General features: G+C 44.0%; 1 protein-coding gene across 4 annotated transcripts in view; it reads left to right on the plus strand.

Moving 5' to 3' along the window:
* The first annotated feature begins 4,776 nt into the window (after nucleotides 1-4,776).
* HERC2 (HECT and RLD domain containing E3 ubiquitin protein ligase 2) overlaps nucleotides 4,777-16,377 on the plus strand; it is a 203,732-nt gene continuing 192,131 nt past the window's right edge. For 3 of the 4 annotated variants that reach the window (XM_075060860.1, XM_075060863.1, XM_075060861.1), the window contains exons 1-2: nucleotides 4,777-4,850; nucleotides 5,651-5,766. In XM_075060860.1, coding sequence (XP_074916961.1) covers nucleotides 5,695-5,766 — 72 coding nt within the window. In that variant the 5' untranslated portion in view covers nucleotides 4,777-4,850; nucleotides 5,651-5,694. The remainder of the gene's footprint in view (nucleotides 4,851-5,650; nucleotides 5,767-16,377) is intronic. The other variant, XM_075060864.1, reaches the window with a different exon arrangement.

A 16,377-nucleotide genomic window follows, 5' to 3' on the forward strand; every position in this document is an offset into this window, starting at 1 on the left:
TCTTCTCTGGATCAGCAAGCACACTGCAGCTGTGGTTCCACTTCTCCTGCTCCCTCTCCAGGGCCATCAGCTATTCGACCACAGGGAGAGAGAGGAGGAGGAGGAGGAGGAGGAGGAGGGGCAGGAATCCAGCACACTGGGGGAAAGAGGCGGGGGAGGAGGGAGCTTGGCTGCCAGTGGAGTCTGCCCTGCAGCAGCAGTCGGCAGGACCAAGCTTCTGCCCTCTGCCCCTGCAGGAGAGAGCAGTGGGCGTGGGTACAGAAGAGCAGGTTGGGCTAGGCAGGATTTTTAATGGCATGCTGCTGCCTGCCGGTGCCCGGGTCCCAGCTGCGGGCTGGGCAGGGCCGGCGGCCGGGACCCCGACAGACAGCAGCGTGCCATTAAAAATCGGCTTGCGTGCAGTCTTTGGCATGTGTGCCATAGGCTGCAGACCCCTGTATTAGAGAGAGAGATCAGGGCAATGAAGAATCAGGCCTGCAGCTTGCGTAATCGTTTACATTTGTGCAGTGTATGTAAAACTACTAAATCAGAAAGGTAAGTGTTTTACATCCTCTTTGCAAATGACTCCACAATGCAAAAGGCATCAGAGAATCAAGTATACCGTGTTTTTGCAACAGCAAGTAATCAGCCTATGATTTAGTTTATTACAAAGGCTACTTTAAATTAGTTGGCAGATTAATTAAATTATTGCTTACCTTTGCCTAACTGCCTTTTAGCTATTTAACTGTAATCTCTCTTCTCCCTAGTCAACACAGGCCTCTGATTAGAATACTGTTGAACATATACAAATTGATGCTCAACTTCAGGTATCCTTGGTAGTACACTTCTTTCTGGTCCAGCCCTTTCTTCCAAAGCATTACCTGTGTGGCTGACATGAACAAGTCTTATTCCACTGGAAGCACAATAGTTCTGACCATCTTTTCTTTGTTCTGCTCTCACTCAGGTCCCCAGGCTGCAGGCTCCTCTGACTGGCAGCTCAATACTTCTATGCCTGAGGTCACTCAAGTCCACCTCTAGCATCCTCCATTTTCCTTCTTTGGAAAACAGGCAAGTGGATACTTTTACTTCTCCCAATACCACATCTATACCTTGGGTTTCTGGGCAACAGATTTTTATTCCCACTTAGATCTTTTCTACTTTACTGTTCTGAGTACTGTTGTATTTTAAAACAAACAAATCAAACCCAGAACCAAGACATGATCTGCTTTTCCTCCCTGTCACCCTATCCTACTCCCATTCCCCTTCTCCTATGTCCAAATTACTCCTACATTCCTAACATCTTTTTTCTTCTATTTCTCTTCCCCCAAAACTTCTCTTCCTCACCTTTGAGGCAACATACAGCTCTGTCCCTGGCTGCAATTGTCTCCTGTTGTGAGCCATCATGTCTCAGTGAAGGCCTCGAGAGAAAACTGCAGAGATTTAGAAGCTGATTTAGTTGAACTGGCATAAACCCAGGTACAGATACTCTTAAGCCAAACCAAGCACGTTTGCACAAGGCACTTGCACTGATTTAACTAAGTCTGTGCTAAACTGACAATTAAATGTGTGGTGTTTTTTTTCCTCTCACATAGACACTCTGCTTCTTCTACTTGCCTCCATGCTCCTTTTGTTTCCTCCAACTCATGCAAAAAAGTGCATGGCTTTCTTTCTCAGCATCCCTCTTCAGAATAACCTCCTTCTTCCTGGTCATTTGGTTACCTCAGTTTTCTACTTCAAATCCCTGTTTCAAACCAACCCCTTCTTGCTAATTTTCCATGAAATGTGAAATAATTAGGGAGATTTATTGAGGCTGCAAAAGCAGAAAACACAACAATAGAGGATTTTGACTACCCTCATATTAACCAGGTATATCACCTCAGGAAAGGTTGCAGAGATACATTTCTTGACACTACAAAGGACTATTCCAAGAATCAGTTTGTCCTGGAACCCAGAAGGGGAAAGGCAATTCTTGATTTAGTCTTAACAAGAGCACAAGATCTGGTCCAAGAGGTGAATCCAGCTGAATTACTTGGTAATAGCGACCATAATGTAATTAAATTAGCACTCTAATATGAAATTGCAGAACTACTGGGATATGTAACCTGTTACCTAAATCAGCCTCTGTACCAGATGATTGGAGGGTAGCTAATATAAAACTTAACAACAACAAAACAAAAAACAAAAACAGAAAAGGATCCAGAGGCAATCCCAGTAATTACAGGCTGGTAAACCTAACTTCAGTACCAAGCACACTGGTTGAAACTACAGGAAAAAACAAAATTATCAGACACACAAATGAACACAATAAGTTGGGGAAGAGTTAACATGGCTTTGAGGCATGATTTCCCTTTACAAATATTATTATATTTTGAGAGCGTCAACAAGCATGTGGACAAGACAACACAGTGTACTGGACTTTCAGAGAGCCTCTGACAAGATTCCTCACCAAAGGCTCTTAAGCAAAGTAAACAGTCATGGAATAGGAGGTCCTCTCATAGATCAGTAATAGACTAAAGGTAAGTTGAGAATCACTGCTTTATTCCTATTTACAATTGTGGGCTGCAAACAGTGCTATCTGCATGACCCTGAGGATGTCACATGGGCTACAGCTGCGTGCTGAATGAGCTTCAAGCAGCCCGTGGGCCAGAGGTTGAGAACTATTGGAATAAAGGGTTTTCACAACGGAGAGCAGTAAATAGTGGGATCTGTCAAGGCTCTGCACAGGGACCTGTGCTGTTCAACACAATCATAAATGATCGGGTAAAGGGAGTAAACAATGAGGTGGCAAAATTTACAGACAATTTCAAAATTACTCAACATAGTTAAGTCCAAAGCTAACTGTGAAGAGTTACAAAGGGATCTCACTAAAGTGGATGACTTGGTGACAAAATGGCAGATGAAATTCAATGTTGATTAGTGCAAAGTAATGCATGTTGGAAAATGTAATCCCAACTACATACAAAATGATGGGGTCTAAATCAGCTGTTGCCACTCAAGGAGATATTGGAGTATTAGTGGATAGTTCTGTAATATCTGCCCAAGGTGCAGTGGAAGTCAAAAAAGCTAACAATGTTAGAAACCATTGGGAAAGGACTAGATATAAAACAGAAAATATCATAATGCCACTGTGTAAATCCATGGTACACCCATATTTTGAATACTATATGCAGTTCTGGTGACCCCATCTCAAAAAAGATATATTAGAATTGGAAAAAGTACAGAGAAGGAGAAAAAAATTATGTGGGCTACGGAATAGCTTCCATATTAAGTGAGATTAAAAACACTGGGATGACTTAATTTAGAAAAAAGATGACTAAAAGGGGATATGAGAGAAACGTCTATAAAATCATGAATGGTATGGAGAATGTGAATAAGAAAGTGTTATTTACCCATTCATATAACACAAGAATCATGCCAATGAAATTAATAGGCAGCAAGTTTAAAACAAACATGGGGATGTATGTGGTCATACAACACACAGTCAACCTGTGGAATTTGCTAGCAGGGGATGTTGTGAAAGTTCAAAAAAGGCTTAGATAAATTCATGCAGGATAAGGCCATCAATGGCTACTAGTCAAGCTGATCAAGGTGTCCCTACTAGCTGACGCCTACTTGCTTCTGGCCCTGGCCACTGTCACAGCAAGATCACTGGTTTGACCCAGGACAACTGTTCTCATGGTCCATCAGTAACCTGCTCTTACCATGACAACCCCTACTGATCATTTAAAAATACCTTACCAGACATTACTAGGGTTGCCAACTTTCTCATCACAGAAAACCAAACACCCCTGCCCCTTCCCTGAGCAGTGCCCCTTCTCTGGGTTCAGAGTGTGGGAGGGGGCTCCGGGCTGAGGCAGGGGTTTGGAGTGTGTGTGTGGGGGTTTGGGCAGGGAATCCAGGCTCTGGGGTGGGGCCAGAAATAAGGGGTTTGGCATGTGGGAGGGGCTCGCAGTTGGGGCAGGGGTGGTGAGGGCTCTAGCTCAGGATACAGGCTCTGCTGCGGAGCTGGGGATGAGGGTTTGGGACACAGGAGGGGCTGGGGCCAAGGGGTTCGAAGTGCAGGAGGGGGCTCAGGGTTGGGGGCTCTGGGAAGGGGCTCAGGGTTCGGAGGGTGGGAGCGGGTGTGGGCTGCCATCTCCGGAAGGGAGTCTGGGTACAGGAGGGGACGTGGGCTCCAGGCGGGCTCACCTCACGCAGCTCCTGGAAGCGGCCAGTATGTCCCTGCGGTCCCTAGGCACAGGGGGAGCCAGGGAGGCTCCGCTCAGCTGCTCTCATCCGCCCCTGCAGCTCCCATTGCCCCCAGTTCCCAGGCAATGGGACTACGGAGCCCGGGGACGGGGCAGCGCGTGGAGCCCCCGTCTGCGCCTAGGCGCCCCAGAACACGCCGGCGCTTCTGACAGACCCAGGGCAGGGAGGCCTTGGAGCCGCTGCGCTGCCCACCAGGATCCCCTTTGCACTGGGAACCCGCTACTGCCCCGCCCCCAGATCACGTCACACAGCAGGTCCCAGGACACGCCCCCGCCCCGCTCATAGGGGCTGTAACTCGCGCCCCGCTAGGCTGCTTAGCGGCTTTACGGCAGGGGTGGAGGGAGCGCTACACAAACAGCCTTTCCCCTGCAGCCAGGGCTTCGTCCCTTCTCTCCTCCCGCTCTATGGCACCACCCCCTTCGAGACAGGATGTCCCGCCTCCTGTCTACACGCTGATTGGTGAACGGGCTCCGGCTGCCTGCCTCGGGATTGGCCGCGGAGGGCCAGGATCCTCCTGCTTCCGGTATTGTCGTAGGGGGATTGGGTGGGGGAGGGGCGAGGAGTCGGGTGAGAAGAATAGCCCGAGCTGAAGACGGTGGTTGCTGCGCGAGGAGACGGCGCCGAGGGTAAGTGCAGCCCGCGGGCCTGGCCGCCCCTCCTTGCCGGGGCGAGACATTGGACCCGTCCCTGTCCTGGCGCTGGGGCTGTGGGTCTCCCTGGTTGAGCGCGGGGGGAGCTGAGCCTCCCGCCCTCGGGAGCTGCTTGGGGGGGTCCCGTTCTCTCCGCCGGGGCTGGCCCGAGCCCTGCCCTGCGTGGGCGCCTGTTTATGCAGCTGTTACTGGCGGCGGGGGAGCGTTGTTTCTAGTTAACTGGGTTTCGAGGTGCGCGGCGATTTATTAACCGGTGCTGAGACCAGATCCCCGGCCCGCAGACCGTATTACAGTACAAACTAGAGTAGCACCGTAGGGGATGGTGGTAACGGGCCTTGACTGAGCTGGAAGGTGACGAGACGAGGGAAAAGGGGTTACTGTTTTTGGAAAGGAGCATCCTAGAAGCTCCCCTCCCCCGCTGTCCATCTGTGTGTGTGTGTAAAAATGGTCATAGCTTTGGGTTTGTCTGCTGCTGCGTAATCTGGATCAGTTATTTATTTCATGCAACATTTAGGGTCTGAGGGGCAGAGGCAGCAACCCAGGCTTCTGAGGGTGTCCTTTTGATGCATCAGAAAGGATGTTTTCACCATCAGCGGGAGTGGAAGGTGGTGTTACTGTTTCTTTCCTCCCCCTTTATGCATTGTCAGGGTTATCAGCTCCCATGTGAGATAGAGAGATTCATATTCATATGGATACAACCTTAGAGGAAATGGGAGTTCTTCTAGTATTAGCTTGTTTTATCTACTAGATTATTTTTTTCCCCCCCCACTGACAGGTCTGGCCACTCTGCCAGCCTGGAAAGGGCTGGAGACTGAAAATGTCTTCTGAACCTTTTTGTCTGGCTGCTCAAACTAGGTTTGATTCCAAATGGCTGAAGACAGATTTACAGGTAAGGACTTTTTTTGCGGTTTTTTTATGATAACATTTTGTATCATGGCATTTGGTGTGCATGTCAGAAGTGTTTTTAAATGTCAATTGGTAACAAATTGAAGAATCTAACTATGCTGTTGAAAATGGCATGCAGTTTCTGAGCATGCCCTGAGAACTGATCTCAAAGAAGCAATAAAAAGACAGTTTTAATTTCAGTGTAGTCTATATTTTGTTTAAAACCAAGCTGAAGTATATTTTTTTGCTTTTTAATATCATTATTCACTGATTCATGTTTAATTATGTAGTGCTCTGTGATCTTAAAGTACTGCAAATATTTTTAGTCTGTTGTTTACTCCGTGACTGATAGCTATAACATGGAAGGAAAACTGTGGTTAAGGAAAACTGAAATCTGATAAAATTAAGTTACTTGCACTTTGAAAAGTGGGAGCAACTGATTTAAATTTGTAGATGAATTTCTTGGCCATTTTGCTTGGATTATTTATAGAGACTTAATTCGTGGTGTGTGTGGGTCGTCCCCCTCCCCTTTTTAAAAAGCTTCCTACAAGGCGTTCTAATAAGTTTTTTTGTCAAATCTTTGTACTGTTTTTGACCTGTGGAAAAACATTGTACCTTGTTCAGAGACTTATTATGAAAACGGAATATATAACTCTTATCTGTAATGATTGACTGAAAACCAAAACATATGCACTCATGATAAGGCCATGGAAAATGGGAATAAAGATTTATTATAATGTTATAGTTTCTCGTTTTCAAATCCGATTGTCATTAGTGGTGATATTTTGGGGTTTCGGGTCAGTAAAACATGTATTTGGGATGGAATGTTCAGTCAATCAAATATGTATATTTTTTTCAGTACTTTATATTTTTAAAGTAATACATAACTGAATCTCAAAATGGGATTGAAATAGGTCAGTCAGTATTATCCTTCAATTACAAATGAGGAAACAGAGAGAATAGGAAAGGTCATTTGACTATGCCAAGATTACACGGAGTGGCTGAATGGCAGAGCTGAGCCTAGAATTTAGCTATTCCTGTAATTAGATAAATGAGGAGCCTGCACTCTGATGAAATTCTGTCTCCAATATTTTCCATCTAAAGTTTAACAAAACCAGATTCACTGGTAGCATGCAACTTTTAGCGGGCTGGTATTTTCACATTGCATTCGTTGGAGAAACCTTGTATGTATAATTCTGTGAGATGACTGGACTGATATTGGTAGAGTAATTCTCCTCTTCCCCCTCCCAACAGCCTGCATTGCTACCTGCAAAAAAAACAACAAAAACTTTTAGCAAGTTAATCAGTAACAGTGTCATGAATGATATCTAAGATGCTTTTTATTTTTTTAAAGAAATAACATGGATGCTTTTGAATGGCCAAGTTACATATATTTCATATCTGAGCTCAAATTTTGAGCTAACCATTTTGCAGAAAAATTATAGGTTGCAAACATGCAGTGTCAGATACAAGAGAATAGTGGAAGTTTGCAGTTGAGTGGTGGCCTCTCTTTCTGGTCAAGTGTGTAATGTCCTTTTGTCCTTGTTTTTTATTTGTTTTTCCTCTATGAATTGGGAGCTTAGAAATTTCTCTGCTCATGTGATTTGTTTGATACTGTCTCTTGGTTAATATTCTGAACCTCTTGTGGTTGCTGGAGAACAAAATGGTCTTAAGATCTTGAATTTAATTTGAGGTTGTTTTTCAGTGGGATAAATTAGAACTGTAGTACATACTTTTGCCTGTTGTGGGAATCCATGTAATGGTTAACTCTTTAATGAGGTATATTAAGAGGAACTCCTAATATTAAGGAACTTAATTTTCGTAAATAAAAGGAAAATCTTTTCATGACAAGAAACCAATTACATCCAAAGTTGTCAGAACAAATTTGTCTTTCCTGAAACATAGGAGTAACTGAGAGCAGAGCTACCATTTGTGATGTCCAGATGCTAAACTTGAAAATCAGTCCTTTTCTTCAATGGATTGCAGAGGAAACATAGTCAGTGGTTGTCTCCAAGTAATGTACTGATTTGGGCTTTTTAAATTTAGCTATTCTTTTTGCTAGCATTACACTGGCTCTGTTCTTGGGGTAATACCAGCCAAAAAAATCTCATCTCTATATAAAAAAATTGTGTATTTTTTCCAATTTTAAAAAAATCCTGTGTACGGGTCCTTGAAATAGCTTAAGTTCTTTACCTAATAGATCCTGTGTGGCTTTGTCTCTTTCTTAGTGCATGCCGGACTGTACCCGCTATTGAGTGGAATAATCTGATTACTCTAGGGCTTTTATATTGTATTATTTGGCATAATACTTTTTTCTAACTGACATGATTTATATCACTTTCTTTTTTTAAGGTGAGAGGTCATACTCAATTAATGTATTGGACTCTTGTTGACATCCTTTGTCTTCTGTACATGAAACGATTGTAGAATGGCTTTATGGCAGGGACTCCCAAACTTTTTCACTCTCCCACCCCCAGGAGCTGGGGTCAGAGGCAGAGCAGCGCTGGGCGTGGGCACTCCTTCCCCTCACCCTGTTGGGGCTGACCTGAATGTTCCTCTGTGCCTCCTTGAGGGGCGGGGGGAAGCATACCACAGTTTGGGGACCATTGCTTTATGGAGTCTTATATGCAGTGTAATAATAGTAGTGTCTGTCCCAGGATATTAGAGAGACAAGGTTAGTGAGGTAATATCTTTTACTGGACCAGCTTCTGTTTGTGAGAGAGACAAGCGTTCGAGCCACACACAGCTGTTTATCCGGTCTGCGAAAGGTACTCCTAGCGTCATAGCAAAATGCAAGTTGGACAGATTATCTAGAAAAAGTAGTTAGAGGCCCAAAGGGCTGCAAGCAGTCCCATGTCCCGTTGCAGGGCTTGAGGATTGCAGGTAGCCTAGTGTAGTTTCCTCTGAGCCTTGAAAGAAGGAGGGGGGATGTCTTGTTCTGTCTGCTGATGATTTACTATAGCTGTATGGGCTCTTACTTCAAGCTTGACAACTCTGGCAAGCATTGTGGATTGAAGTCAATTAACCCCAGTCTTTGTGGAGATCATTACCTCTGTTTTGCTCTGGTCTGGTCTGAAGTTTATGCCACTGCATTAAAATAGCCCATATAAACAACTATGGAACAAATAATTAGTTTAAAATGGGTCATGTGCAGCCATTTTTTTCCTATGCCATAGGACTTCAGACATGTACAGAACAGAAGATCCAATATGAATTAGTGACGTTTGGAAAGATATGAGCGTGCAGTATCATCCACGCTGATCTCAGAGTATAGTTGAAAGTGCCCTATTGGGATTATTTTTCTTAGCCTTCTGGGTGTACAGCCAGGTGCCTTGGTGCGGGAAACTATGTATATATTTCCAAGAGAGAGAAATAAAAAGACATAAGTTATTTTTAGACACCTTAGATTATGTCACCAGGATATAAAAAATTGTCATAACACCAAAGTTTTCATGTACCTTATAGAACTAGAAGTGAGTTCTGGGACCCGTTCGAAAGGGGAAAAACTCCCCAATTGTGTGTGGTTCCTTTTTCTAGCTCTACAGGTCAAGAAGAAATTAAACATTAAAACAGTGCAGGAAAACTATCAGCTCAGGTCTTATTCTTACTGTTCCTGGGTCATCATGAATTGTACTTCTGAAGAAGTGCCACATGTCGCATTAGAAGGATGAAAGGCATATGGGCTTTATTTTATTTCTTTTGTAGATAGGCTTTTGAAACTGCTCAATGTTAGACTAAGTGCTGGGTAGATGGAGTAATGGGCAGGTGATGTCTTACATGCATGCAACACTGGTCACACCTCTGCAACTTAGCATGTGGATATCTCGTGTGTGTGTGTGTGTTGTGACAAAATTCTGTCCTTGACTCCGTGGGTCCTGCATTTCCTGGCGGATGTTTGCTAGCCTCAGAGGCTCCCTGTGACCCTCCACGTTAGCCCTTCTCTCTCTAGAGGCAAGGGTCACAGCTTACTGAGCCATTTTCATCATAAGCCAACAATGGAGATGAGGAGAAGCAATCCTCCCTTGCACAGTCTCTGTCTCCCAGTCTCAGTAATTCAGCGGGTGGGGGAAAGCCCGAGCCCGCCATTTACTCTGAGCTCCAGCCCAGGGACCCTAAAATTAGCAGCTATGGTAGTTGACATCTTGGAAATAGGACGTGTACAATTCCCTGGGCCACTTCCCCACAGCAGCTCCCCACTCAATATCTCCTTCACCATTACCTCAGGGCCTCCTTCCTTACCCCTGATACGGATTTGTACTGCTTCATTCCTCGACCAGCAGGCTCCCTCTTATAGCTCCTGACACCTGCACATCACTGACTAACAGGGAGGCTTTTAACTAGTTCCAGCCAGCCCTTGATTGGCTTCAGGTGTCCCAATCAATGTAGCTATCTCTACTGCCTTCTGGAAGGATCTTAATTGGTCCCAAGTGTGTTGATTAACCTGGAGCAACTGCCATTTGGTTACCATGGTACCAGGAATTTGTTTAGCCTTGGGCTAACATACCTGTTCCTCACTACTTTCCTATAGCCATCTGGCCTTGCCCCATCACAGTATGTAGATTTTTCAAAGCACTGTTTAGAAATTCCTGTTTATTGTTTGAATATCTGTGGGTGAATGATCTGTTGTCTCTCAGTGGAGGTTGCCATTTAGATTAAACACTTCCACCCCCCTCCCCAGGAGAAGCCAAGTTTGATGCCAAGTGCGACTGAAAGAACTAATGTTGCTACTGTCAGTCTAAATAATAGGCTTTCATTGGTATTATAAGCCTGACTTCCAAGACAGAGTCATTCTGGCTTACTTGTCATTATCAAACTGTTAAGATGATGACTTTGTCTTTGTTTACTAGTGTTTTAATTGTTGAAGTTTCTTAAATATAATATTTTGTAATTAGACAAATAGAATATTCTCTCTTACTGCCTTCTATTTTCCTTTAACGTGTGGGGAATCACATTTGGTAGAGTATTTACCAGTATTAGAAGATATACAGGTATGTGGAAAAAGCTATAAACAGTAACAGGTTATTCACGTTTACTTCAGTCATATGCTTTTAGATATATTTCAAAATATTTGTCCCCTTCTCCCTTAAATTTGAGCCAAGTATGAAAAGTTGTGACAAAACAAATTGTATCACCCGGGCTTAAAAAATTTACCTGACGCTTTGTAGCCCAAGAACTAATCTTGTTGTCAAGTGTGTAAGGATATGTCTACACTGCATCTGGGAGTGAGCCTCCCAGCCTGGGTCCACAGACTTGAGCTAGCGCTTTAAGAATCGCTGTGTAGACATTGCATCTCAGGCTGGAGCTTGGGCTCTGAAAACAGGGCGATGGGATGTGGGGTTGAGAGCCCAAGCTGTCATGTCTGCATAGCTATTTTTAGAGGGCTATTGTGAGTCCTTTTAGCATGAGTCTGCGAACCCAGGCTGGGAGGCTCGCATCCTGATGCAGTGTATTCTTGTGTACCTGTGCTGACACCCTCTACCAATTAAAGGAATAAAACTGATTGATATATAATGTATTTAATAACGCTGTCAATTTCCTTTCTATTTTCCCTTGACTTCACTCCCATCTCTTTTAAAACCACTATAGAACATGGCTTGTTTCCCCTACAACATTTTCAGGTTTTTCTTTTGCCTCCACGCTCTTATGACAGTCTTTTGCTCTCTTGTCTCACCTTACTTCCCTTCTTTCCTCTCTTGTCCATATCTACCTCATGCATAAACTTAAACAATTTTAGTAGAAGCCTAGTGCCTAGGGGACTGAAACTACTAGTCAAAGCCAGATACAGATACAGTTGGGAAAGTCTCCCATGCCAGCTAGTGGAAAGGGGAATGTGTTGTGCTTCCTATACTGATACTGTTTTTAGATCCTGCTCTGTTAACTGAATAGCAGTAGGAAAAAGAGTTTTCAGTCTGCTGTAGCTTGGGAAAGCAATGGGCGGCAGCCAAGGTACTGGAGCTGTCTCTTCTTAATAAGACAGCTTTGCTTCAGCTTACATTCATTTCATATTTGGGAGGCTATTTTTGCAACCATATGAGTGAGAGGTAACTTTTTCAAAGGGGTAACAAACTTTAAAGAATTATACTCTTGTCTGAAATCTTTGTACTTGCTATAAATTATGCCTAAAATCCTGCTCTTACATTGAGTTCTGTATGGGAAGGCTCCTTTGTCAGCCTGGAACCCCATTGCATTTGGTGAGGTTTCCCTGCAACTTTGTCGTCCACCTATGAGGATCTTATTGTAGTATCAGGACCTTGGTTATTAAAAGGCAAAAGTTACTGAAAACTATTTTTTACTTATGTGGTGGGTTTCAGTCATTTCCTTTTTCTGAAAAGAGCCTTACAAACATCAACAGGGTTCAGAAACACTTGCCGTTTTAAATAACTCAAAAATGTAAAAAATCATGGGGTGCGCTATCATTCTATTTTATGAAAATGGTCAGTTAAAATCAATTTGATGCTGTCCCTCTCAACGAAAGGCTAGGTTCTGAAGGAATTAGTGGTATTTGACTTTGCACTCACCTATAACAATTTAAGAGTCTCCTGTGGCAGGATTTTTCAAATTCTGTAGAATACTAGTGTTAGTGTGTCTTCCTGTTTAAATCAAAGCTAGGAAAAAGTACTTTCTGGTGTCCAGTGGGAAGACTGCCAATATCATTTAGGTTTCAGAGCAGTAGCCATATTAGTCTGTATCAGCAATATCATTTAGGACTCTAGTAGCAGAGTATGAACTGATGGAGTTCTAGTAAGCTTCATGCTTACTCCTCAAGATAAATAGTAAAATTCAAACATTACAAGTAATTCACTTCGCTGTGGCTTTTCACAGTAAGTGGGATATGATCCCATGGAGACTAGGAAAAGGAAACAGAAGAAGGGGAAAATAAAAAACCAGCCATAGAAGAGAGAGATAACAAAGGTGAGAAATACAAAAATCAGACTTCAAGAGGCAAAGACTGTGTGTGTTGGAGAGAACAGGGGAATATGAATGTTGCTTCCCTACCCTTCTCTTTAAAAGAAGGAAAAAAGGTCCTGTTTTTCCTCTTCTCCCTCCTTTTTATTTTAAAGGATTGATACAAAATATGGTACAGCTGCAAGGAAGAAGCAGGATGCTCTTTTTTTCTCTCCCCTTTGCACTGCTGGGGATTTTGGAGTGCTTCCCAGTGAGTAGTTCCTGTCTTTCATAACTGGCCCTTGCTAGCAGGTTTCTGATTTTTTTCAGGGTGCAATATAAATGTTTCTTTGAGGATTATGTCTTAATTAAGTTCTCGGATGGGAATAGTTTTGCTGAATGCTTTGTTTTGCTTGCACTACCTACTTCAGTGAAGTTCATAAAGTAACTTCAGACTTTCATTCTGCCTACAGGGCAGTTTGCTCTTGTGACATGGATTGTTTATCAGCTAGCCCGTATTCAGAGAATCTTGGCAAACAAATCTCTAAACGTTGGATTCCAAAACAATTTACCCAACTCCTGTTTGTTTCTAAAATAATCCAATTTTTAAAAAAACTTCTTCAATTGAGGTTGTGCATGGAAAAATATGGTAAGGATTTCAGGGTCTTATGCAGGTGATGTAGCAGTGTATCTTCCACTGGGATTAGAAAGGAGCATAATAATTGGCATAAATGATTTGATATATGGAGTTTATGAAAAGTTAGATCTCCTAGATGCTGCTGCCTTCCTGCTGGAGGACATCTGCCCAAGAGGGGATTCAGGACTTCTCTCAAGACTTGAGAGAATATCTAACAGTTGGAATAGGATTTTGCACAGAGGGAGAGTAGGCTTCTATATTAGATTTTTAAGTTAGTTATTAATTGGGCTACAGAAAATCTATTAAACTAAAGAAACATTTTACCTTCTACCTTAAAAAGTAAACCTAGTGCCAGTCAGAGGAAAAGCCTCAGTTTAATTGTGCAGTTAAGATTACCAATAGGTTACACTGGGGGCTACTGAGTGTGTACTGCATTAATGTAGTGCTTCCTAATCTCATATATCCAAATTGTGACTATGGTTGGCAGGTGTGTCCAATCTGGTAGGGGGAACAAATGCAGAAATGCAGCCTATCAGTTGCACGTAAATATTTTGGAAAATGTGGTCCTGAACTCACTTTAAGTATCTTCAAAAACCTCTTTATTCCTAAATGTTCTGTTAATAGAATCATAGAAATGTAGGACTAGAAGGGTCCTCATTAGATCATCTATCCACTCCCCTGCACTGAGGCAGGACTTATTGTTATCTAGATCATCCCTGATAGGTGTGTGTCTAACCTGTTCTTAAAAAACTTGTAATGATGAAGATTCCACAACCTGCTTAGGTAATTTTGTTTCAGTGCTTAACTACTCTTACAGTTGGGAAGCTTTTTGTAATGTCTAACCTAAATCTTTCTTGCTGCAATTTAAGCCCATTACATCTTATCCTGTCCTCGGTGGTTAAGATGAACACCTTGTCACCCTTCTCTTTGTAACACTTATGTACTTGAAGACTGTTATGTCCACCCTCTATCTTCTCTATTCCAGACTAAAAAAACTGGATTTGTTTAATCTTTCCCTGTAGATAATGTTTTCTAGACCTTTAATCATTTTTGTTGCTCTCCTCTGGACTCTCTCCAATTTGTCCACATCTTTTCAAAAGTGTGGTGCCCAGAACTGGCCAGAGTGCTCCAGCAGAGGCCTTATCAGTGCTGAGTAGTAGTAGAATTATTTCTCATGTCTAAGGCTACATTTTAGTCACAGGTGGCTTTTTAGTAAAAGTTTATGAGCAGGTCATGGGCAATAAACAATAATACACAGTCCATGACCTGTCCATGTCTTGTACTGTGTAACCCTGACTAAATCTTGGGGGGGGGCACCATGGGTGCTCGTGGGTGGTTGGTGGGGCTGGCAGACTCCCCACCCGGCTCCTCGCGGCTCTCTGGAAGCGGTGACATATCCCTCCCTCAGCTCCTAGCTCCACACGCTGCCTCCACCTACAGGCAGCACCCCTGCAGCTCCCATGGGCCACGGTTCCCGGATGTGCGGGGGCAGCACAAGGAGCTAGGAGCTGAGGGAGGGACATGTCGCCCCTCCTGGAGAGCCCACTCCCAAGATAAGTGCTGCTCAGAGCCCTCACCCCCTCCCGCACCCAAACCCACAGCCCCGAGCTCCTTCCCACACCCAAACTCCTGCTGCTGCTACTTGAGGGGTGGGGGAGGGGGGCAGACGTGCCGGTGGCCCAAGACTGCCTTAGCAGCAACTGGTGCGGCTGGCCCAGGGCCTGCCTGAGCTGCTCAGGTGGCCCCTGGGCCAGCCACCACAGAAGTTAGAGTTCCTGAAAAGTTAGGGAATGCATGACTTCTGTGACAAACTTGCAGCCTTATTCATGTCTTTCTCTTACGACACTTGTGCTAGTACATTCCAGAATGGTGGCTTTTTTTTTTTTTTTTTTTGGCAACAGTATTGTTTTCTCTTTAGTTTGTGATCCACTATAACCTCAAGATGCTTTTCAGCAGTGCTCCTTTCTGGGCAGTCATTTTCCATGTTGTATCTGTGCAATTGATTGTTCCTTCCTAAGTAGAGTACTTTGCATCTGTCCATACTGAATTGTGTCCTATTGATTTCAGACCATTTCTCCAGTTTGTCAAGGTAATTTTGAATTCTAATCCTGTCCTCCAAAGCTCTTGCAATCCCTGCCAACTTGGTATCATCTGCTAACTTTAAATGTATGCTCTTTGCCATTATCTATATCATTTATGAAGATATTGAATAGAACCGGACCCGTGACAGTTCCCTGTACTGGAAAAACTGGGTATTTTGCCAGAAAGGTGGGGTGTGGACCCCCCCCCCAATGGGGACACGGAGAAATGTGCGGGGTGGGCTGAGGGGAGCAGCATTGGGAAAATTTGGTCACTCTAGTTGTGAGAAGATCATGTGAGACCATATCAAAAGCCTTATTAAAGTTGAGATATATCACATCTACTGCTTCCCCCATCCACAAGATTTGTTTCTCTGTCAAAGGAGGATATCGGGTTGACTTGATGCAGGGGTGTGTGCAAGAATTAAAAATTTGACAGGTTTCGGAAGGAAATGTTCTAGGCCCCTGCCATGACCATGAGGCTGGAAGAAATGTATATCTCACTGCTGAGGGTAAGCAGGGAAGCAAGGGTACGTCTACTACATGCTTGTGGCTTCTACCCTGGTCCCTGTGCTACTTGCTTGTGTGCTGCTCTGGTCCCTTCACAAGTGATTGCTGAATGGCACAGGAAAGTTTCCTGCAATGGGGGAAGGAACAAAGCAGCTCTGCCAAAGAACCTTCGGCCGAGGATTGTCGAGTACCTCCAGGAAACTTTCCTAGAGATTTCTGGAGGATTCCCATGAGATTTTGGCGTGCATCAACACCTTCTCTGTGCAGCTAATCAGTACAGCAGAACAATGTACAGTACACAGAAACACAGCAGCCTTGTATGTTTCTATACCCTGAACCCACCTCTGCACCACACAAACCCAGGGCTGGTGCAAGGAAGCTTCACGCCCTAGGCGAAACTGCCACCTTGTGCACTCCCCACCTCAAGCCCTGCAGCAGCTCTGCCTGAGGCGCCCCCCCGTGGCAGCTCCCCCCCTTCCCTGAGGCGCTCCTCATGCAGCAGATT

This window comes from Chelonoidis abingdonii, chromosome 1 (genome assembly GCF_003597395.2).
Source record: "Chelonoidis abingdonii isolate Lonesome George chromosome 1, CheloAbing_2.0, whole genome shotgun sequence".
NCBI lineage: Eukaryota > Metazoa > Chordata > Testudines > Testudinidae > Chelonoidis > Chelonoidis abingdonii.